The sequence below is a fragment of the Plodia interpunctella genome, chromosome 9 (genome assembly GCF_027563975.2).
Source record: "Plodia interpunctella isolate USDA-ARS_2022_Savannah chromosome 9, ilPloInte3.2, whole genome shotgun sequence".
NCBI lineage: Eukaryota > Metazoa > Arthropoda > Insecta > Lepidoptera > Pyralidae > Plodia > Plodia interpunctella.
In genome coordinates, this window is record NC_071302.1 from 7,741,767 (window position 1) to 7,765,587 (window position 23,821).

At 34.3% G+C, this 23,821-nt stretch overlaps 4 protein-coding genes and 1 long non-coding RNA gene across 10 annotated transcripts; 3 read left to right on the forward strand and 2 right to left on the reverse strand.

The window, feature by feature from the left end:
- The first annotated feature begins 166 nt into the window (after positions 1-166).
- Positions 167-4,072, forward strand: LOC128672749 (uncharacterized protein). Its single transcript, XM_053750116.1, has 6 exons — positions 167-326; positions 413-909; positions 1,233-1,370; positions 1,812-1,873; positions 2,293-2,677; positions 2,979-4,072. Exons 1-6 carry the CDS (start codon positions 299-301, stop codon positions 3,120-3,122), a joined length of 1,254 nt encoding a protein of 417 aa, XP_053606091.1. The 5' UTR covers positions 167-298; the 3' UTR covers positions 3,123-4,072.
- Positions 4,065-10,402, reverse strand: CREG (Cellular Repressor of E1A-stimulated Genes). 5 transcript variants are annotated; one of them, XM_064436184.1, is made up of 6 exons: positions 10,242-10,402; positions 8,013-8,233; positions 7,632-7,786; positions 7,183-7,302; positions 6,638-6,719; positions 4,065-5,115 (listed from the first exon to the last, which is right to left on the reverse strand). In XM_064436184.1, exons 2-6 carry the CDS (start codon positions 8,221-8,223, stop codon positions 4,970-4,972), a joined length of 714 nt encoding a protein of 237 aa, XP_064292254.1. In that variant the 5' UTR covers positions 8,224-8,233; positions 10,242-10,402; the 3' UTR covers positions 4,065-4,969. The 5 variants fall into 5 exon arrangements, with proteins under 5 accessions (XP_064292254.1, XP_064292255.1, XP_064292252.1 ...); XM_064436185.1 differs by lacking the exon at positions 10,242-10,402 and adding an exon at positions 9,590-9,731; XM_064436182.1 differs by lacking the exon at positions 10,242-10,402 and adding an exon at positions 9,455-9,577.
- Positions 9,658-12,197, forward strand: LOC128672754 (uncharacterized). The gene is made up of 2 exons (XR_008404998.2): positions 9,658-9,798; positions 11,640-12,197. It is a non-coding gene; the product is annotated as an uncharacterized LOC128672754 (long non-coding RNA).
- Positions 11,015-18,586, reverse strand: CstF64 (Cleavage stimulation factor 64 kD subunit). 2 transcript variants are annotated; one of them, XM_053750118.1, is made up of 11 exons: positions 18,406-18,586; positions 18,018-18,286; positions 17,183-17,308; positions 16,804-16,911; positions 16,191-16,278; positions 15,451-15,510; positions 14,671-14,806; positions 14,134-14,163; positions 12,775-12,878; positions 12,266-12,348; positions 11,015-11,840 (listed from the first exon to the last, which is right to left on the reverse strand). In XM_053750118.1, the coding sequence occupies exons 1-11, from the start codon at positions 18,467-18,469 to the stop codon at positions 11,718-11,720; spliced, it is 1,191 nt and encodes a 396-aa protein (XP_053606093.1). In that variant the 5' UTR covers positions 18,470-18,586; the 3' UTR covers positions 11,015-11,717. The 2 variants fall into 2 exon arrangements, with proteins under 2 accessions (XP_053606093.1, XP_053606094.1); XM_053750119.1 differs by lacking the exon at positions 14,134-14,163 and having other exon boundaries at positions 18,406-18,583.
- A 1,347-nt stretch (positions 18,587-19,933) lies between these two features.
- Sur-8 lies at positions 19,934-22,349 on the forward strand. The gene has a single exon (XM_053749425.2). The coding sequence runs from the start codon at positions 20,284-20,286 to the stop codon at positions 21,985-21,987; it is 1,704 nt and encodes a 567-aa protein (XP_053605400.1). The 5' UTR covers positions 19,934-20,283; the 3' UTR covers positions 21,988-22,349.
- Positions 22,350-23,821: the final 1,472 nt, after the last annotated feature.

Sequence of the window (23,821 nt, forward strand, 5' to 3'; positions counted from 1 at the left end):
ATGCCAACATAGGTATACAAAGAAATTGTATGTTTGACTAAGTAGGTACCTACTACGTATACTTTAGGTTTATTTGCGTGTATAAAATAAATATCAAATTTACGAACGCATGCATTTCGGGAAAATAATTTTGACATTAAAACAGCTGACGCTGACAACTTCCTTCATGACACCAAATCAAGAAATTGTGATTGTGACTGTAAAAGTATTCCTTCGTTTCGTATTAGTCTTTTGTAGGTGATAATAAATTTATCAGCGTTACTACATATTCTTGAAAGTATATATTTTTTCAGTTAAAATGGATAAATTAACATCTTTTCATCCAAGTAAGTACCTAATTGATTTGTAACGTGAGTTAGCGATGTGTTAAGTTTATGGACCTAATCGTTATATTTTAACTTTCTTCTATTAGAAATAATGGGAAAAGCAAGGACAGCCGGTGATGGCATGGAGTCAGAAGATGGCAATTTAGAAAATGCCAACAAACCAGATGTCCCACCTACTTTTGCCACTAAGATCTCGCACCCTCTCCCTCGTCTTATCCAAGTCTTTCCTACAAATATCATTAAAAATGAAAAGAAATCAACTCATATTCACTCTAAAAGCCCTAAGTTTGTCCCCTACGAGCCCTATCCTGGTGCTGTTAAGCCTATAAACCCCCAAGTGTTAAATAAAGGCTCTAAAAAATCCAGAAACAACATGGACATAAATACTCTTATTGGTCAAATGTCACAAATGAATACCAACTTGAATGAATTCAAACCGAGGCCAAAGCTTCTATCCACTAGTGAGAAATCTTTCCTAGAAATTGATAAACCAAGTGAGGAAAAAGTTGAAATGCAGAAAAAAATTGATGAGCTATTACAAGAAAATGAGTCTTTGAAGGAGCAACTGAAACAACAGGCCCAGGTAAGGTTGAGATGTATTAATATAAGTCATTGAAATATGAATCAGTGTTTCTCTTAGAATATCTCTCACTCAGATGTTGAATTCTTTTCTATTAAGAAAGGTAAATAAAGTAAGTATTCTGTTATAATTTTTACCATATTATAGCTTTGTTAGTTATATAGTTGGAAACAAATCCTATGCTCCAACTCTATGGCTGAGGAAGTAACTGGGGAAATACTCAGATACCACACTAATTTCCTCTCCAATATTTATTATTTTATATTTATTACATTCAATATTTTTATACATTTCTCATTAGTAAATATATCAAATTGGGTTTCCAGGTGAACAAAGAACTGAAGACAATGTTAGTAGCTTCAATGGGAGAAGACCTTGAGATACAAGTGCAGTCTCTCAATGAGGATAAGAAACATCTTGCAAACGCTTTGCTAAATTCTGCACAGCATCTTTCAACCCATCAGGTGAGTTTACTCTTAAGATTAAGCTGATACAACCCAAAAAGGTTCCAAGAAAAATGTGTACATTTTCTAAAATGTTTTAATAAATATGGGTAGTAATTTACCAGTTTAGCTACCCAGTAACTTAATGAAGAATAATGAAAAGTTTACCCATTTTCCTTTATTAAGTTACTGGGCAGCATAACTAAACTATAAATTTACAAAATATCAAAAAAGCAATAAAATTTAACTGCCACTTTCATGCATGGTAAGTATACCTTTGGTAAGTATGTAAAATGATAAGCAATATTGGAATTGGATTTATTATGTAACTAGATTTGTCTCGACACTTTGAGAATAAAGTTTTTATAATATCCAATGTAAACAAACAAACTTAACACTTTCACACAAATATGCCAATATCTGAATGTGATTTAAATATAAATTTCCAATATATTTTGACAGGAACAAACTGAATGGCTAGCAGGTCAGTGCGAGGTGTGGAGGAGCAAATTTTTGGCAAGCAGGTGATTTATTTATGAGTAATTTTATTTAACATCTAAGATAAGTACTGTGGCATAATTGTAGATTACCATGAGGTTGAAAATAAAAACCTGCTTAAGCAGTGTGCAATTGTATATTGTATAATTGTTTTTATATTTGCAGCCCGTCCCGGCTTCGCTCGGGTAAAACATAATAAATTATAAACCTTCCTCAGGAATTACACAATTTTTTTCTATTGGTGAAAGCCACACGAAAATCTGTGCAGTAATTTACGAGTTTATTGTGAATGGACAGACGGATTAGTGCTAAATGTATTGCTTTAGATAAAATGTATATGTGACCCGGCTCAATAACCTTGACTTACTGCATAACTTAAATCTTTATGTTCATGACTCTAACAACAACAAGTCGTATTGGGCAACATTTTTATTTTAATTTTCAGTCTCATGGTAGAAGAACTAGCGCAATGCAAGAAATTGTTAACTGACAAGACTGAAAACTTGCAGCAGGCAATCAAACAACTGTTAGACGAGAGATGTCGCGGGAGAGACATGATGTTATGCACATACAAGAACTTGTACAGCCTTCATGAGAAGTTTCTGGAAAATATTGCTATCGCGGAGTATGTAAGGGGCAGCGCCATCTATGGGCGACCAATAGGAAACCTCAATTTCAATGCCACCACACTCCAATCCACAAATATCCTAGACTTGGCCTCTGTCAACCTGAAACTATCTGAGAATATAAGCAGCTCCACAGAAAAGCACGATATTTCACATCTTAATGATTTACCTTCAGTGACAGATGGTGAAAAGAATGCAGAAAATGTAAGTTCATATTTATTTATCTATAATTATGAATAATTTTGTATTTTGACTTTTCAGATTGGCTAGACCAAAATGCTAAAATGACCAAGGTATTTAAAAAAATCACTTAACTCGCCTTCAGTAAAAATAAAATGTTTATTGTTTAGCCCTTGCATAAAATGTATGATAACTTTTGACGTAAATTCCTCTTCAGGCCACCAGGCCTAAAAAAATATTCATAGCCAGTGAAGTGGATTTAAAGCAATATGTCATTGTTTAATAACCAAATCAATATAGATTCAAGAAAGATGATTTTCTTCAGGTTATGGCGATGCCTTTAGAAGTGAGGAAAGTAAACGAAGAACCAGTGAATGCTCTGGTTCACCACGCGTACAATAACACAACGACCACTCTGCGGCCCATAGCCTCCTGTATCCACTGCAAGGGTAGAGTCCAACTGCTGTGAAGTTGAGGTGAAAAAGTTGGAACGCGGACCCTGGGCTACGACGCTCACGACTGAAGAAACCGGAAAAACTCTCAGTTGACAGAGAGAGAGACTTTGGTTAGACAATTGTATATTTTAAACTAATTTGAATGATTGATAAATAAGTGTATTGTCAATGAAAGAATCTGTTTTAGTTATGTCAATATTAACAAAACTACAACTCTTATGTGTAACTGGGCAGAAATCAAAATGTTTACATCGCGCAAAAATATATAGTACAATATTTCGACCAATCATAACTTGCCTAACCCGTCCATAATTAATTGCTAAACACTCAATAATATTTTAAGCGAAATAGCACCAGTCCCACTATTTTTGAAATCTTATGTAGCAACAATAAAGTCGTTATTTGATTGATGTTTTTATTCGGTTTGAATCTGCACGGGATTTAATATTCACCATCGAACGTTGCCGAGGTGACCTATAAACTTGAAATAGAATAATAATATGGCACTACCCGAGAGCATTAGTATAAGTCACGAACAATACAATCAGTTGGTTGTATTCTTTTTGAGTATTACTATTCATTTTGATCTGACAGATTTGAGTGAAACAAAGCACAATTCCAATTTTCGTGCATGTTATCTCTAGTAACGATTATTGCATTTTATTTACTTCTTTAAGGCGAGTATTATAATCGAATACCCTTTAAATATGTTATGCGATGATTAAAAGCGGTAGTATAATATTAATGTTTAGTGTTTGGTTAATTCAGTCATCATATTCGTTTTATTTGACTTCGAATTGAGCCAAACTTTGAGTTAGGTTTATGTAAATATGAAATCACGTTAAATTTAAATGGTGATTAGTTAATTTAAATGGTGCTAATTACTTATATTTTATTATAACATAATTCCATTATAAAATGTGTACCTGGAACTGGTTAAGGAAATAAAATAGATATTGTTGAACTTTAACGTTTTATTGCAAACACATTATAAATTGATATTTTGAACAAATAATCTATTTTATAGATGTTCGATTTTAAGTTAATGTTACAGATTTGGTAAGTTGACTTTCTACCTTGTTATTTATAAAAAAGATAAAGCATACTTTAAGCTAGTGTGTCTCGTGCTGCCAATGCCAAATTTTGCAAAATGCGATAGTGACAAATCATACTTTAGCTCAAAGTATGCTTTGTCTTTTTTATGAATAACAGGAATTAAACAACTTAAATGATCTTCGCTATTAGTCAAAACTGAATGCCAAAAACTATTCATTGAATTTTAAATGTGGCACAGTTTTGTTACGATACATACAATACATCCTTGGACATTAAAGCATTTTATACTGAGTATAACATTAACTAACATAGCCTAAATTATGCAGAAGAAATAGAAATGACTACGGACAAATAGCACAGCCTATAAGAACTTGCATAATGTAATAATACGGAACGCATAAAAAAAGCCCGTCATAGTTCCGATCGATCACAGAATTAAATTCCATTTATAACTATTTATATACATTGGTAAATGGAACTATAATATAAAAAATCACTTATCTCTATACCACAACAGTTAAGACAATTTAATTTGCATCATAATACTCATCCAACTAATAATCAATGAGCTGTTTCCTACCAATGATATATATTTACACAAAACATTTCAGATACCTATTAATTGCCCGAACGCTAATATCCTCTTTATTTCAGTTTATTTTGAACCGATAGCATAAAAAATGAGAAGTAAAAAATTGGCCTATATCTTAATCTCCATCTACTCTATTAGTGAAATAATAAAAAAAAGAAAAAACAAATGGAAATCATAAAATACATAATGCACATCTAGGCCTTATTTGCATGATTAGAATCTTCTAAAATGACGCCGCTGAAATACGTTTGTGTAATTGAAAGATAAGTAGTCTTTCACTGGGATGTAGGTGGCGCCTCCGAACCAGTCTATCATGGCGATCTGCGCGATCTTCATCTTGGCCACGAACCAGTTGTGATCTGCAAAAAAATGACAATTTTAACTACAAATCTTAGTTACTTCCCTGTAATTCATAAAAAAGACAAAGCATACTTTAAGCTAAAGAATATGTGTCACGTTTTGTCAATGCCAAATTTTGTAAAGTGCGATAGTGACAAAGCATAATTTAGCTTAAAGTACACTTTAACTTTATTATGAATTTGGTAGTTTTCTGAAATATGTAATCCGACTTTTGAAAACAAATTTGATCTTTCGACCGATTTGCTCTCTCTGTCACTCATCTTTTTTATCATATTTGAAATTTGGCTCTGATTTCATTTGTACTTATCTGATTAAAGCCGTTGCTCATATTTGCAATTCTTCGTACTTGTTCTTATGATTTTTTTGTTATTACAGTGTATAAATCCAGTTATGGTGCATGGATCTTAGATTAATAAAAATACATGGATATATAATCGACTTCCCATTGAAACGTAATACCTACCAAAATATCTTATAAAAATCTTATAATATCGTATCGTAGTATCGTATCTTATATAAAAATGTGTCATAAAAAGACACCTTCAAATAAATGCAGGCATGTAAAATTTTAGCAGGTATTTTAACCTTAATTGATAACACATAGAATAGTTTAAAAATAGTTGAATAAATAAATTTCCATTGTAGCCTAATTATTTGCATACCGGACCGGAACATACTGAACATATCTTTAACAGGTATGTGCAATTGATAAAATAAATTCACTTGTGACGTCATAACTGATTAATTATTAATTAGTTTAATACAATCGCTATAATTTGATCCCTACCCTGACCCTATTAATATGGCGTTAAGACGATAATGCTTTATTAATAAGGTCGGGGCATGACACAAACTTTCTCTTTATGGTGATAAACTTTTCCTGGACGTTTGGATTTCCCGTCTATGTTATCTCATCTTAGATATTTTGTGATACCTAATAAGGTCTTACAATATATTATATAAATGTTGTGAATGTTATTAAGGTGACTCGAAAAGCTTTCAGTTCAGAGGCATTCATGGCTCTGGCAACTAGACACACCCCTGGAAAAATTGTCTACCTACTTTCATGCTATTTTAGATGCGAAAAGCCGAAAATAAACATCATCTGTTTATTTATCTGTTTACCTGGCACGCCTTGATAAAGGTTAGCTAATGTCATTTTGTTCGTTGTCACTTAGGCCAGTGATTAGACTGTTTGGTAAACACGTCTTTTAAAAAATTTAAACGTAAGAATTTCGATGGCTGAGACTATTTCGTTCTCAAAAACTTCTGAAGATATTTCGATAAAAATTAGTACACGGATACAATAAAATCTGAAATAACAAATATACAGTCATGTTCATTAATACCTATACACGTCGGTTCGTATTCCACTATGTATGTAACAAACTCTAAAATTGAATGCTTTTGTATAGGTACGGTCGGTAACAAAAGCGCTTTTTACTTTTTTACCTAGGTATTGACTTTTAGATTAGATTGGTCTTTTAAAGCATATCATTGCACGACACCGTAAATACGGACCTGTTGGATAGTCAGCCATCGCTGGATGTCTCGCGAACAAAGCAGCCTTTGCGAACACGTACTCTGGAGTGCCCTCTTTGACCTAGAAGTATGATGACAGGATAAATAAGTAGCTAGAATGATCAGATAAATGAATAAAAGCCGTTTAGGACCACGCTTCGCTATGTTCATTATAAAATATTTTCATCTTAACTCCTATGCGGTGGATAAAAGCTTAGTATATAAGTACAATATTAATCTCAAATCATATTTATAAATGTATGTAGATTGAAATAAACTGAATCAACAATTTTCAAATATTAACATTTTGGCGGCAAGTAAGTACCTAGGTAGGTACTATGGGTGTGAATCTGTTAATTATTTTTACAACAAAGTAATGTTATTGAAATAGTAATTGTTACCTATAGCACAGATTACATAATGCCCCACCTATAAATAGCAAGAAATAAGTGGAGAAAATCAACGGCTCACACTGGGGTTGCTGCATCTAAGGTCCAATGGACACTAAAATAATTATAAAATAATATAATTTCTTAATAAATTACCTTTTTCATTATGCCAGACAACATGAGTCGAGTACAGCGCGGGTCTTCTGGGTCCAAATTCTTCTTCTCACAGTAGTCCAACTGCTGCAGCGAAACCAGCAAGGTGGCCCGGCTGTTTTTCTATATAAAAAATATCATTTTTCGTAACTTAAACACCACTTTACATTGCGTCTTGTGTTAAGGTTTCCACTTGTTTTAAGGTGTATGAGGTGTTTTTTACTGAATCACGCAGATATTGGATAATATTCGATTACCTCACAGACCATTTATCTACTTACATGGGTAATATGTATATTAATACATATTTACAATATACAACTTTGGAATTTACATGGTTGTTAAACATTACTGATTCTATTCTATTATAAATATTCTATTAATATATCTATTAGAACAAGACTTGGACAATAAATAAATAAATTCTTAATACTTATGATATGCTTAGGTACCATGAGATCCTTAGCAGTAAAGTCCAGAGGTGACATGTAGAAGTAAGGGATTCCGGTAGAATTGTCTACTGGACCATCTACGATGGATTTAACATTTGTGAAGGGGAAGCCCTTGATAGCAGTCTGAGTTGAAATCGTGGCTACGGACGCCCAATCTGCAATCAAATTATTTATTTAAGTATAAGACATTTTAATTTACTTAAGTATACCTGTACCTAATGTGGGAAATTATTTAAGTAAAGTGTATCTACCTACTCCTCTCTCTCTCTTTCCGCATAATCCGCTGATCGCTTTGTCTTTGATCTCGTTCATAACCTCTATAGTACAAGACTTGGGACTTAGTATGTAGGTACTTAACCATTTTGAAAAAATAAAACGCACCAGTATTGTGAAGCACATATCGGGCCATAGCTATCGTCTTTGTATGGTCTGGAGGGTCGGGCACACGTGTTGTTGCCTTCAAGGAGTCGACACTGTCCTCCCATGTCATCCTGTTGTCCATAGAGATGTATCTGGGCCGATACCTACTTGAGAGGCCATCACTTTTCAGGATGACCAAGCAGGATATTATACAAACAAAAAGAGCCTTCATTGCGCTATTTCTGAAAAAAAAAAACATTCACGTGTTACTATTTTGCTCCATCTTATTTTGTGGAGGAGGAAATATAGGAAAGTAGACTCTGGGCTCAGACACTCTCAATGTGCGGCAGAAGCAACCGGGAGATCGGTCGGCAGGATGGGATAGACTATTTTGCTCCTCCCTGTCCTATCAACACAGTGACTGTATACGTAGGTACCTACGTAATGTTAGCTACGTTCATGAATGCACGTACTCTGTACAGTAAAGTCCTTACTTAAGAAATCGATTTCTTGTAGTTAAATGCAAGTATTTTTAAATAGAAAAAATCAAATGAAATCGAATAAAAGTCTTTGTTTGATAATTTCTTTACCTACCTCAAGATATTTAGTAGATATGGCAGATACTCCACAAACTTTCGTAGGACGTTACAAATTACCTATTAAAACTATGTTACGTAAAAGTTATAATTTTCTTAAAAAACTAGACAGTCAACTACTTCGTACAGGAAATGCAGTTAACACTAAGCATATACAATCAAGAATAGTTATTGTTTGACAGTTACCTAATTCTCGTATTTCTAAAATAGTTCAAAATACACAAACTAAGTTAATAATGTTTATAAAACAAAATCCATATCAACCCGCCTGTGTATCCTACTAATATTTTGTAAATGCGAAAATTTGCGAGGATATCTGCAATTCTGAAACGTACCTAATATCTAGGGTCAGATTTAAATGAAATGTTATAATAAGTACAATCAGATTCGTAAATGCATTTTTTTTATTAATTCGTAATGCAAATGCAAAAGTATAGAAACTACTATACATAATTGCGTCTTCATAGTGTTTCAATAGAGTGGCAGATTCGATTGCATCTTCATTATCAGAGTCTTTAAGTACCAAATAATATAAAGGTTTCAATTTTTTAAATTCAAAACAGATATTTAAAAATATCTTAATTTGCATTAAATGATCAAAGGTAACTTAGGTACCTAAAATGCTTAAGTAATTCAAGCGAAAGTTTCTTGGATACATTCTAAAATAAAGGGCGCTTGAAGATCCTACCTTTAAATTCAGAGCAATGGACACCTTTCCCACCAAACAGAAACTTTATTAATATTGCGCGCTACAAGTAGACCGCACTGTCTGACTGTTGATACACAAATGACAGCAAACAAAAACTCACTACACAACAAATTCATTAAGCAATGACAGTGAGAACGAATTCATTGACAAAACTGTACCTTTGTAGATACATTTATATAAAATATCTTAAACAATTTCAATAATCGATGTTCTTTACAATTCCTGTAAGACTAGAATGCAATAAAACAGAAAACTCAACACTGTCAAACCTTGCACTTGGCATGGATACGTACCAGCATGACTTGTAAATCAAACAACTTTGTTAATTCAGCCCTATGTTGTAGAGAATTAGGTTTATAATGGCTTATTGTTAACAGAATTTCACATTGGACAATAATACCCAACACGGTAATGGGTATCGAAGATTATTAGTGATTTATGTATGTAACAATGTTTACGGAGGATCTCGACGATATCCTTAAAACTACAAGCTGATAATTATGTAAGTACTCTATTTACTCGTAATAATTATTAACTTGATAAACTATTTTAGGTTATGTGACACAGTAGGTATTTGATGTTTAAAACAAAACACTAACAATGAATGGGAACAAATGAATGTTTCTGGGATAGACTGATCTCGTGTAACTATTTTTGGCATCATACGTTACGTCACGAGTATTTGTAAATAAATATACAAAAGTACATACACAGACATATACAGGTATTTGTGGTAATGTCAGGTGTTATAAAACCAAAGTTCGCATTGATCAAAAACAAGTAGGTATTGATAGCACATTTGGGTCGACGGATAGGTAGGTTGCAATGCTAATTATGTAGCAATTATAATAAAGCACAAAAATCTTAATTAGTGGTACCATATGACCGACGGAGGGGTGTATCTCTCTGGAACATAATTACCTAACAATTTTACTGATTACTTACCTACTATGTAACTCCAAACTGATGTCTTTAATAATCTTGTTTTGTTACATTCAGTAAAAATCATGTCTAAATGGTTAATTGTGGTTCTTATCTCGTATAAGTATTACAATTGAAAATCCATTAAAACACGACTTTGGCTTGACATTGGCAGAATCGACACCCGACTGTTTGTAGGTAGCTAAGATTTTGATCGATCGTCGGTCAATCGTTTCATTGACAGTTTTTAATTAATCTCAGGGTGGTTTGTATTCCAAATTTGTATACTACCTACCAAGCAGCCTTAAAAGCATGCGGCACACTTGATAGAGAAATCATCAATCAGACAGAAAGAGGTCATTGTTAAATTGAATATAAAAATATATTAAATCTAGTTACTTAGGTGCATTAGTTTCTTTTACAAATAGCTTTATTGGATTGTAACAGTTTTATTTTGGGGGTGTTGACGAACTTTTTCGTCAAATTAATCGTTAATTTTATTGAAAGTGTTCAATAAGTCTTATTCAACGCCTGTGATTATAGTAATATCAACCGGGTCAGATATAGAAAGAGTATGTAAACATTTACGATCAACATGAAATATAACGATAAAAGCCTCACGTAGCCGATAAAACCGTAACCCTCCCACTCTAATCTGGCAACTGGAGATAACGCGGTCACGTCCGTATGCTTAACACAATTATTGGCGATGCCAAATTAGCAATGAGACTGTAATCAGTTTACTTTAAAGATAAAAACATAATTGTAAAACAACGACGAAGAAAAATAAAAGAAAATATTTATGGACATATTTATTTCCAAATATAGCATTACAATTAATTTTTCTTAACGCAATATATTGTCACGTTTTTTAGCAACACCGAGAGAGGTTTGGATAGATGTCACCTTATGCAAACATACCCCACGATAGGCGATAGGTAAATAGGTCACTGTTTATTTATTGTATTTATCAAACTCAAACATTTTACATAACATAAATTTATCTGCTAGTAGTGTAACAAAAACCTTATGCAACTGTTTAGAACTTTCTGATGCAATGTACATATATTGCGAGGTATCTCTTTCATTTGATTCGTTTTGCAATAAATCATTCTTAATCTCCCTCAATGTTCTGTAAGCAGAGTGACTGATAAATAAAATCTAAGTTTTATAACGACACTAATGGCTCGAAAATAGTTTCCAGACGCTAATTCTGCCGCTAGTGTCGTTTAATGAAAATCAAGCCTTACAGTTAACAACAAAATAGTTTCGTTGGTCAATAATTTCACGTTGTAAAACTTTACGTTTACACGTGAAATTTGTGACACAGGAAACTGTTTTGATGTGAAGTATGGGTTTGCATTTCACATCTCACTATCGATTCGATTCGAAGTGAAACGCAGCGAACCAATCACATTGCAGTGTGGTTGTCGTTGCGTCACAATGGCGCACCGTGACTGGTGACATGCGTCGCACTGTGCCAGTGTACAAGTAAGGAGACTAGCGCTGCTGCGTGCTCTTGGCGATCTGCTCCTTGAGCATGAGGATGCTGGAGCGCTGCTCGGGCGGCAGCAGCGAGATCTGCTCGTCCGACAGCTGCAGCACCTGCATTATCAGCGCCGCCTGCAACATCGCGTGAACATTGCAACAACATCATGTAAACAGTCTTCAGCGTCTCCTAGTGTTCTTTGGCCACGTAGCGCCTCGTGAACAGCCTTGAGAAGCTCATCCTGCTGGGTTATGTTCCTGGACGTCAAAGTCAAGGATGAACACCATTTAGATGGACGCAGCAAATTCAAGACGATATGCTGGTCACGACCCTCATGAGGATATAACTATGATGATGAATGTAAACATTCAATTCAGACATTTACACAATAAGTATAATTACGATCAGCCAATATGCCAATATGAATTTAATATTCCTTGGAGGCTGCGGTGAAGATATTTTTAAGTAAATTTTTAACGTCAATAAGTAACGTATATCATCCTTGGTTGGATGAAGAACATTGAATTTAAAATAAAAGTTTAATAATACTAAATTGTACCTTTTCCTGATCAGAAGCACCAGACGGTATGCCTTGGATCGTCCTCGCCTGCGCCATGCTGGGCATTCCTGGCGGCATTTGTTCTGCAAACCATTCAAATTGGTATCACACACTTGCTATAACTAATTGTAGACTTTCGCGTTTCATTATAACTTACGTAATACATACTGAAACTTACCGAACGTCGCTAATTTATTTTGTCCTATTGATCTTTGGCGTACAGGTTTTGGCATAAAAGGCTTAATTGATTTTGACATCCGTATGTCACATTATAACTGTACCCGTGTAAATGTAGCATAATTATGTTTTAAGTTAGGATAGGTTAGTTATGCTTCAAATATTATATATATAATATAACAATGTTATGATTAAAAATGCTAATGCCATAAATACAGTACGCAATATTACATTATGGCTACAAATTTTTATGCTTTTAGAATCTTAAAATATGTAGAATATTATCTTTAAATACAGGCGACGTATGTGCGGTCAGATTGTGTGATACTCACGCGGCGTCATCTTGGGCAGGGTCCTGGGGTCGGGGCGCACACGCGGGTCCGCGCTGAAGGGCGGCGGGGCGCCGCTGGCCAGTCGGGGGTCACGGGGGAAACCACTGATATGGAACAAACAGTTTTATTGGCATAGGGTTGATTTTTAAACGCCAGCCACATTTTTACAGCAGGTTTCGATGACGAAATAGATTAGCTATGAAAATCGCAAGTTGGTATTTTTTGTTACGAACTTTTCTATAGCAGAATAGTACAGTATTCTTTATACACATTAACCGATCTGGTGATCTGGCTTAGAATGAAAAGTCAAAAATAATATATATAATATATTAATTTTTTCACAATAAATTATAGTTGGAAATTACCATTTAAGCAACATATTGTAAACATTCGGCTGGTGTTATGCAGGGTGGCTTTTTAAACATTTTCAATACAACAACTTCCAAATAATATTGTGAAAAAAATAACATAAATTTTCAACTTTCCATATATCAGTTAGTTTGTATGGAAATGCTAAAAAAAAATATGGTATTCGAACAATCGTAAAGATTAAAAATATAACTTTGAATGTTCAAGTGTGAATTGTTCACCGACGCAAGAAAGTAAGAGATTTCAACGAAGGTGACATGTTAAGCTCGAGACGTAGTCGAGGGCGCTAATACACGAGTTGAGAATCGTACTTTTTTCTGAGTGATGCATAGTGCTTTATACGATACCTGCCTACAAAGATAATGAAAAAAAGAATTGCCAGACAAAGGATTATCCATTACATCTTGAAATAAACTACAAATTGAAAATAAAATTTAACAATTTATTTTTTGTTCGAAAAAGAACAACATTCCACGTCAGTCAGTCTTAACTTATGAGAAAATAAGTACATAAAAGTGACCAGCGATGGAACTTTTCTTGATTAGATTTTCATAAAATATTTCCGGGCGCATTTTTCGTTTCGCATCTAAGTCCATGTTTACATGGAATACGATTCTTTGTGAGCAGGATACATGTAATATTAAATACATGTCAACGGCGAGGTGCCTACACTGGTAGGTTAAGCAATGCACAAGGTAAATGGTGCCAACTAAATATTCGATAAACAACCCGTCGCAAGATATAGGAAACCGGTCATTGTCAATGTCAAAATACGCTGTTTACACCAAATGGTAGTGCTGCTTTCTGGTGTGACAATATTACAGTAATATTCCTTAATAGAATTAGGAGGCACTTCGTCGCTGGTATGTAATATGGATTAGCAAATTCTAAATGCGTGGAATCAACATTGTAAACATTGTTTTGGACAGTATAAAAACCAAAATAAAAGTGCCAGTGTGTGTGAACAATCTTAATTGAAACTAAACTTACATGTCAGGGACATCCGTAGAAAGGACAGGACTTGAGAAGAAAAATATTTATAGATTTTTTAAATAGGTCAGTAATTGATAAAGTAATCTACAACTTCTACATTTTTCAAATGTTAGATATATGCTACATTATAGTAAAAAAGTAGTCGGAATAACGATTGAGGATTGCGACTATATTGCGTAATCTGTAGATCACAGATTACACAAAATAATTATGCACAAAAATTAAGATTATACAGTAGTCTGTCTTTAAAAGATTCAATTGCAATCCAGACAGGTTTGGCAGGGAATTGTCTACCCCGTAAGCTAAAAAAACGTTAAACCGACCTCGCTTCCAAATTTTGATCTTTGAAAAAATCAAGTTTAATGTAATTAGATTACTTTTAATCTCATTACTCGTCTCTATCTAGATTGAAAGTAATCTTGATCGATGTAATCAGGATCGATTTTTAACCCCATGAGTTATTGCTTTAAGGCAGTCAAACCGTCCAATGTAATGAATGACGGCCGACAGTAAGTGGCAGGGTGTGTGACTCACGCGTCGGGCGGCGCGGGCCTGGATGGGTGTCCGGGGCCGGGCGGCGGCAGACTGCGCATGTCCTGGTCCAGCAGCGCCGCCGGCGCCGGCGCGGTCGCGCGCGAGCTCCGCAGGTCCGTGTCCATCGACCGACCAGCTGATATACGGATTACGAATTTAACGACTTCATAATCTTAAGAAATATGACTAAGGGCCTGTTTCACCACTTGCATAAAATATCCGATGACCTATGTCAGATAGGTTACAAATTTTTGAAAATAATAATGAGGTGAAAAAAATCCTGGAATCGAACGGGAATTGAACCCGCGCCCCTAGGGCCACCCGCCTATCCGGGACAGTGCTCTTGACCACTGAGCTATCGAGACCATGCCAGTTCGGCTGAATTAATTCATCTCTTTACGTACAGTTACAAATTGTGTTTTACGAGTGTTGGATAAGATGATTGGCCAAAAACGCCAGGCAAATTTATCTAGTAGACAGTTTATCTGTCAGATTACAATATGATATTTTATCACAAAGTGGTGAAACAGGCCCGAAATATAATAATGGCAACAATCAGAGTACAATATTGTAAACTTGAGTAAAACTATTGACTAGTATAAAAACATCATTTTGAAAAAATATACCAAGAATGCAAAAAGTGGTCTAAGGCGAAAAATTTCGCCCTAAATTTTTATTGACAGGTGGAATGTGGATGGGAAATATTAGTTCACCAGGTTATATTCCATAAAGCCATTAAATCATGGCAAAAAATATAAATTAATTTGACAATATACTTACGATTATATTGACTTGGTGGAGGAGGCACAGGATTGCTTAGCAATGGCGGCGGTTGTTGAACTGAAAAAATATAGTTAAAACTTCATTTTATCATGGCCTGGCAAGGCGCATTCCATAGATATGATATGGACACAGAAGTTCTATAAAAAATACTACCCTTCAATCCACAAAACAAGATGCATACATACCACATACATTCATAAATATGTATTTTTTTTCCGGAAATACATATTCATTTTAGGGTTAAATATTTTTCTTTATTTCATATGGTGCATTATAATGATTTGCCATGTATAATGTGTCTGTTTAGGTATTTACTTAAAAGTTGGTAAGTCAACGGCACATCAACATATCCAAATTCATTGCAAACTCACCGCTATTACAGCGCCATAGAAATTCATGTAGAGTAACTTCATATACTATTTACAAAGTGATTAATTTGCAATGTGCCAAGATTTTGATTTTCAATTAAAATACATGCAGATGGTTTACCTACGCATCTAAACAAATTTTATAGGCACAGTCAATTTACGAGATCGTGTACTAAATAGTGTAATGTGCTCCATCTACCGTACTATCGTTAATCTCGGAGAGATGCCGACGCAAAATTCATGAACATTGCATGAGTGTTTTTATTTCCCGTATACCGAATCCGCCAAAGCTTGGCAAAACTGTTCGCGGATCGCTTAACACTCACAATGAATGAAGGCTCCAAAAAAAATTACAAAAAATTTAAGAACCTGGTGGTGGGGGGTTGTAAGGCATGGGCGGCGGCTTGTCTCCCGGCTGCAGCACCGGCGGCACCGGGTTGGACGGGTGCAGCATGCTCTGGATTTTGTTAAAATAGATATGTACGAGAACAAATCACACACATGGCCCCAAAGTTGAGAGAAAGACTTGAGTTATGGGATACTAACTCAACAGTACAATTATTTTATAATCTTACATTATAAAGTAAATATTTATATTAACCATGAAAGTAATTTGTAAAAAGTAAATTTAATTTCTTAAATAGTCTATTTTAATCTATATTGATGTAAAATTCATCTTAGTTTCTTAGAAGTTATGTTTAATTTAAAAACATCAGTGCACTGAATCCAAAAATTACATGCTTATTAAAAAAATAAATATAATAAATAAATAACTTTGAGAGTAGTAATACTAACAATATTGTACACTACATTTAATTAATCTTTTTATTTAATCCATCAATTGTGGATAATCAAGACACAACAAATAAACAAATTGTTTGACCGGTGCATGCATTTGGACTTAACCTCTACCTTATGAACTGGTTCATAAGGACGTTAAGTCCAATATACTTTAGGTCATTAGAATAATCTCTCTACTTACAACAGCAGTAGCAGGACCCACAATCCTCATGATCACCTGGGCCTGGAGCAGTGCGTACGCAAGCTGAGGATTTTGGAGTAGCATGTTCCTAGCTTCGGTTGGATTATTCTGAAATACAGTTAAATGCTGTTACAAGAACTAAATTAACATAACAGACAAAAGTTCTTAGGAGTATAATGTTTATTATTTCTTAGTTGGGGACCCCAGCTCAAGTACCAGACCTGACGGTGGGAACTATTCCTTACAAGTAATAAAATGTCCAGAAAATAAAGGTACAGTGACTTGACTGGGCACTACCACTGTGCCAAATTTACTTCTTATTTTATGTGTATGAATCTTTGATTGGAAAATAAATTATTTATTCCATTGAATACTCTACCTGAATACACAATTTCATTTGTTTCATCAGTTCAAACATTTGTTCCGGGGGCAATGTAGCCACAGCCTTGCTTATAGCTTCTGGGGCTTTTTCAGGCTCCACTGGCTCTCCATATGGATTTTCTATCTGTCAGAGAAAGTAAATTTCTAATTAGTTTTAGTTTTTTTTAAAGTTATAAATGTGGAAAAAAATTTCAATAAATCCATTTGAATTACTGCTAAGTATATATAACACCTCCTAAACTATATGACAGATTTTAATGTTAAATTGAAATATAATTAAGTCTTTTCAAAATGTTTGTCATCTTCACACTTTTCTTCTTCATAGTCCTTATTCCTCATGGCTGAGGGTCGTGGTCAATATTTGGAATGAAACACACACAACAACTTTCTTGGCATTATTAATGGAGTGGTTTGCCATTGCCTTCTCCATTTAACACACAAGTTAATAATAATCAACCAGTGTGCAGGATTCACGATGTTTTCCTTCACCAGAAGCAAGTGGTGGTAAATGAAAACTACTATATATGAGTCAGATTTGTAATACAAACTCATATGGCACGAGTAGGATTTGAACCTGGGACCTTTTGATCCACAGGCGGGTGTCTTAGCCATTATATTGGGACACACCATAATGGTGTGTTTAGGGCTCCATTTCATCCCACAAAGGTGGTGCCAAGGCCCAAACTACCGAGTTTAGGTCTTCGCACTGCCATCATCCCCTTCTTATTTTTTAAATAAGTATATTTTTTGTAATACATATTAGAAAAGAGAATAAATTATAGAATGAATAATATGATGACTATGTATAAAGCAAGAACATTTTTTTATTGTACCTGAGGACCTTGCATTAAAGCTTGCATCTCCATTCTTGACTTCTCGGTACAAGCATTGTCCACTCTGAGAGAGCGCCCACCAATTTCATAACCATTAAGATTTCGCATAGCACTAAGTGCTGTCTCTTGGTCTTTATATTCGCAGAATCCATAACCTTTTGGTTTGCCCGTCTCACGGTCGAATACCAATTTAAATGAAAGTACAGGACCTACTTCACTGAAAATATCTTTTAGTTTTTCTTCGGTCGCCTCGTAAGGTATATTACCGACTGAAAATTTAAAACGTAGAAGAATAAAGTTAATTTCGTACAAATTTACTATCATTTTGGAAAATACTAAGCCGGAAAGTTCATTTCCAATTTATATTTAAATCTATAGATTTACTTACCGAAGACAGATCTCATGGATTTATCCATAATACTTTGTTCTTCCTTTTCTTTACTTTTATCCATCTTTGGGAATTATTAATGTTGTCGAATTTATAATATAACCTTAGGATCCGCGCTTCGCTTCGCTCACGACAATGACGCTCTTCACTTTTTCTGTTGTTCTGAGCTTCTTTGACTTCCGTGTCGTTCGTTGACAGCCTTTGATTTGACAATGACAAGAAGGTACCTATCATAAATAAAGTTGTATCTTTTCAATCGCTTTGCCCTAGTGAGTTCTCTTATTCGAAACTAATTTATTACACAGCTATACGATTAATCGATTGCATCGACTATAATACCGACTACACACGCTCCGATTTAAGATACTACAGAAAGGGATGCAGGTATTTAAAAGAAAGAGATGTAGGACGACCTTCCTTTTGTATTAAATACCTGCATCCCTTTCTGTAGTCCCTTAAATCGGAGCGTGTGTAGCAGGTCTTTTATGTTTATAAATATTTTTAAATACAGGCAACTGCTATTCTGTTCTATTCAGCTGGTGAATTTATAATTATTCAGCTGCTCTATCCCAAATCCCAACCACAGTTATAAAAACATTATCCCAGCTATATACATAGTGTAGCGGGAGCTAGGTGATTATGCTCGACCGCCACAAAAGGAAGATCTTCCCGCCAGGCTAGGTGTTGCGCCTGGGGAACCTGGCGACATCTACCACGCCAAAATAGCATAGCCTCACCAAGTGACAGACGCGACATTACATACATGTGTGCAGTGGAGAAAATAAATATATTAGGACAAATCATACAGATTGAGCTAGCCCCAAAGTAAGTTCGAGACTTGTGTTATGGGATACTAACTCAACGATACTATATTTTATAACAAATACATGTATAGATAAACATCCAAGACCCGGGCCAATCAGAAAAAGATCATTTTCCATCGTGACCCGACCGGGGATCGAACCCGGGACCTCTGGGTTCAGAGGCAAGCACTTTACCACTTCGCCACCGAGGTCGTCAAAATAGACAGCAGACACCATTTATGGTCACGCCTATGCTCCAAAGAAGCTTCTTCAGAAATGTAGGTTTCCTCTACAACAAAATTATCACCACCGACCAAGAAGCTACCACCGAGTATACACACCTCCGGGCTGGTGTTGGGATGCCAAGAAAATCATTAAATGGGGCTAATTAAATTAATTCTTTAATAATGATGTGTGTGACTGTGGAGCGGTTTAATCCATGACTCATCTTCTGTCTTGCCCAAACTGTCCCTTTTCCTGCTCCATAGACCTGTATGAGGCCAATGAAAAGTCCATTGCTGTGGCTACGCACTGGTTTAAATTAATTTTCTTTTACTATTTCGACTCCAAACCCGCGCGCGGGCTCTTTTTCTAAAACAGGCAACTTTCGTGGATTTGACATTCTGATATTTTTCTTCTCATCTTTGTCTGTGGCCTGATGGCTGTATAAGCATAGATCCTTTTGCCTTTCCATATGGATAAATAAACTAAACAAAAAAGAAGTCTGTGGTCGGACTGAATCGTGCAATCGTGAAACAGAGAAAGAAAAATGTCGATTTGTTGGAATAAAATTTATTTTTAGGCTCAAGCTCACTAAGCGTAAAAATACTGTCATATTGTGTTTATTATTTCATTTATAAGGAAATAGACATCCTAGAATTAGTTCTGTGTTTAAAGTGTTTAATATCGTATCCCAGGAAGACGTCAGACAGAACCCTGTGGTTTTGAAATAGTTATCGATTTGTTTCTGTTGGATGAGATGACAAAACCATGTCAAGTATGTTTTACTAGATAATCTAGAAACACGTAATAGATTACTATCGTTGACTTATAAGTTAAAATCAGCATTTACGGAATGAATCTCGATAATTCGTCGAGAGAAAATTCGGAAGCATTGGATACAGTCGGCACCGTTAGCCCCAGAGAAAAGTATCACAGTATGAGAGAAAAGAAATTATCTACTGCATCATTAACTAACACTGAAGGTGCACGCCCTAAAGTTGTGACGGTCAAACATCCTGAGTCTAATAAGCCTAAACCTACCGCCAAAAAAAACAAGCCAATTCAAGCGGATTTAGATGTCATCAAAGAGTTCATGCGATGCAGGGACGAAGGTGTCAAGCGATTAGATCTCAGTAAGTCGTCTATAACATCACTGCCTCCAAACGTTAGAGACCTGACTCATTTAGTGGAGTTTTATCTGTACGGCAACAAATTAGTTGCACTTCCTGCAGAGTTTGGCTGTCTGACAAACCTACAGACATTAGCATTGAATGAGAATTCATTAACCAGCTTACCTGACTCACTTGCTAACTTGAAATGCCTTAAAGTCCTGGATCTGAGACACAATAAGCTCAATGATATTCCAGAAGTGGTATACAGGCTCACATCTTTGACAACACTGTTTTTACGCTTCAATAGGATCAGAGTTGTGGGTGATGGTATTGCCAATTTGACTAATTTAACAATGCTTAGCTTAAGAGAAAATAAAATAAAGGAATTGTCTTCAGGGATTGGCAATTTGGTAAATCTTGTAACATTTGATGTTTCTCATAATCATTTGGAACATTTACCTCAAGAAATTGGAAATTGTGTTAATTTATCAACATTAGATTTGCAACACAATGACTTGTTAGACATCCCAGAGACTATTGGAAATCTCCAGGCTTTGACTCGTCTAGGTTTAAGATACAACAGACTGACCAGCATACCTCCAACATTGAGTAATTGTAAACATATGGACGAGTTTAATGTGGAAGGGAACTCTATATCCCAACTTCCTGAAGGCCTTCTTGCTAGTTTGAATGAGCTTTCTAGTATTACATTGTCTCGTAACTCCTTCATGAGTTACCCATCGGGAGGACCAGCTCAGTTTACTAATGTATTTTCTATAAACCTGGAGCATAATCAGATTGACAAAATCCCATATGGAATATTTTCTAGGGCAAAGAATCTAACCAAGTTGAATATGAAAGAGAACTTGCTTACATCCTTACCACTTGATATTGGCACTTGGGCAAATATGGTTGAGCTCAACCTTGGTACTAATCAACTAACAAAATTGCCTGATGATATTCAATGTCTCCAAAATTTAGAAATACTGATTCTTTCCAATAACCTGCTAAAGAGAGTGCCCCCAAGCATTGGCAGTTTGCGGAAGCTAAGAGTTTTGGATTTAGAAGAGAATAAATTGGAAGTATTACCAAATGAGATTGGATTTCTGCATGACCTGCAAAAGTTAATTGTCCAATCCAACCAGTTGACATCTCTCCCTCGTTCCATTGGCCACTTAACTAATCTTACAGTATTGAGTGTTGGGGAGAATAATCTGCAGTATGTACCTGAAGAAATTGGTACCCTTGAGAATTTAGAATCTTTGTATTTGAATGACAACCCAAACCTAATGAATCTTCCATTCGAACTGGCTCTTTGTGTTAGTTTACAAATTATGAGTATTGAGAATTGTCCTTTGACTGCTATTCCACCTGAGGTGGTGTCCTCTGGCCCATCACTGGTGATCCAATACTTGAAGTCTCAGGGGCCATACAGAGCTATGTGATATCAGGAAGATGATTACTTACCAGGCAGTGATGGCACTTAAACAGAAGGAGCAAGTGTCCAAGTTATTTTCAAAAATGTACCTATACTTATTAATTCCCTATCATAAGGAATTAATATTATATATGTCTGTCTAATAACACTATTATTTCAAATTAAGACATTTTTACAGCTTTCTTAATTTTACTATCCATCATGTTTGACACTTGTGTTATTTAAATACTACATTTTATTGTATGTCCTATTCAATTTAATATGTTGTCGGTAGGTATTATAACTTCTTATGCTACTAAATGTTATATTCTTTTAGTAACTTGATTCATTTATAATAATTGTGTAATAAAAAATATATAAAAATACAAAAATAAATTATTAATGTTAATTAGGTGTTATGTCAAGTTGCTGTATAAAGTGTATATGCACTGCGCATATGCACAATAAATTATATGTTATTGGTGTTGAATATATATTGAAATCTTGAAGTGTTATTAAAAACAGAGATTAAAACATATATATTTTTAATAATAAATTAATTCCAATCATGACAAAGAGCTACAAGATTGTAAGTCTTATTAAAAATCCATAAAGAATTATAATTTTGACAATATGTAGTGTTAATTAAGATTGTTAGATTGGAAAATATTTTCTCATTGTGTTTTAATGTAGTGTAGTTTTGTTGGAAATACATTATAACCAGTATTTTATAATATTACAATTGATGTCTTGTATCATTGAGGATATAATCCTCTCTAAGTATACATTATGAATTTTAAGATCTCAGCAGTTATTAAAATATTATACTGATAACAGTAAATTAAAATATATAATACTGATAACAGTATTCTGTAACTATCATCTGCATAAATTAAATTTTTGCCAGAACAAATAATGATTCAATAACATGTACAATTTAATAATGCTGATGATATATAAAAAATATACATATATAATATTGTAAATCCATATAAATTACCTTTAGGTAATGTCTGTCATTTAAATGTAAAAGTAATATCTTTTCATTTAAGTTATGTATGTATATGTTTATGTATTTCTATGAAATTATTTATGCTTGAGAAATGTATTGTATATGTAATCTATAGCTTAAAAGTATATATCACAATAAGCATTCATTTTATATCCTATTATCTATGTACTCTTAAGACATTGCATGGTTATAATATAAAAAAAAACACCTTTATTTTGGTGTGTCAATACAATGATAGATTTAAAACACATTTCTGGAGACAGACTTATTATATGGCCAAATTGTGGAATATTTAAGCTCTTAATTTTTTTTATTAAGAGTATTACTCAAAGAGCATTGTGCATATAAAATGTTTTTAATTATACCTAGTTTTCCTATTATACTGCATTTATTTTGTACACTTTTATAGGTTAATAATGGTTATTCAAGTGGATTAATTTTATAGTTTATTTTGTTAGTTATCTTATACTATAATAGTATAATTTTCTTCTACTTAAAATTAGCTTAATATCTGATCAAAATGAACTTTCTCTGGTAAATGTCTAGTGTGTACAAGATGCAATGTAAGATCATCCATATTATATTCCTGATCATCCAAATTATTTACTGAAACTTGTCTTCTAGTCATCTGGATGTCCTTAATGTATTTTGGTTCGTGACATAATGTTTTCATTAGGCCATTGTCTATTTTTCATTTGCAGGTACTAAATAGGGCACAATGTCACAAATGGGTCTCATGATCCTAATTTATTGGTGCATTGTTCCGTAGGAAAATGATATTTATCCATCTGATATATCTTCCATATTGATTCATGTAATTGCATCATTTCAATGTAACTGTGTTATAAGA

Coding starts and splice junctions, on each gene's coding strand:
- CstF64 (XM_053750118.1), bottom strand. CDS start 18,469: ATGGATAAAAGTAAAGAAAAGGAAGAACAAAGTATTATGGATAAATCC. Junction 15,511..16,190: donor TTACAACCCCCCACCACCAG/GTTCTTAAATTT, acceptor ATATTTTTTCAG/TTCAACAACCGCCGCCATTG. Junction 14,164..14,670: donor AGGCCCGCGCCGCCCGACGC/GTGAGTCACACA, acceptor TTTCTTCTCAAG/TCCTGTCCTTTCTACGGATG.
- Sur-8 (XM_053749425.2), top strand. CDS start 20,284: ATGAATCTCGATAATTCGTCGAGAGAAAATTCGGAAGCATTGGATACA.
- LOC128672749 (XM_053750116.1), top strand. CDS start 299: ATGGATAAATTAACATCTTTTCATCCAA. Junction 327..412: donor ATTAACATCTTTTCATCCAA/GTAAGTACCTAA, acceptor TTCTTCTATTAG/AAATAATGGGAAAAGCAAGG. Junction 1,371..1,811: donor AGCATCTTTCAACCCATCAG/GTGAGTTTACTC, acceptor ATATTTTGACAG/GAACAAACTGAATGGCTAGC.
- CREG (XM_064436182.1), bottom strand. Junction 7,787..8,012: donor ATATGTGCTTCACAATACTG/GTGCGTTTTATT, acceptor ATTTGATTGCAG/ATTGGGCGTCCGTAGCCACG. Junction 5,116..6,637: donor GATGGCTGACTATCCAACAG/GTCCGTATTTAC, acceptor ATTTTTTTGCAG/ATCACAACTGGTTCGTGGCC.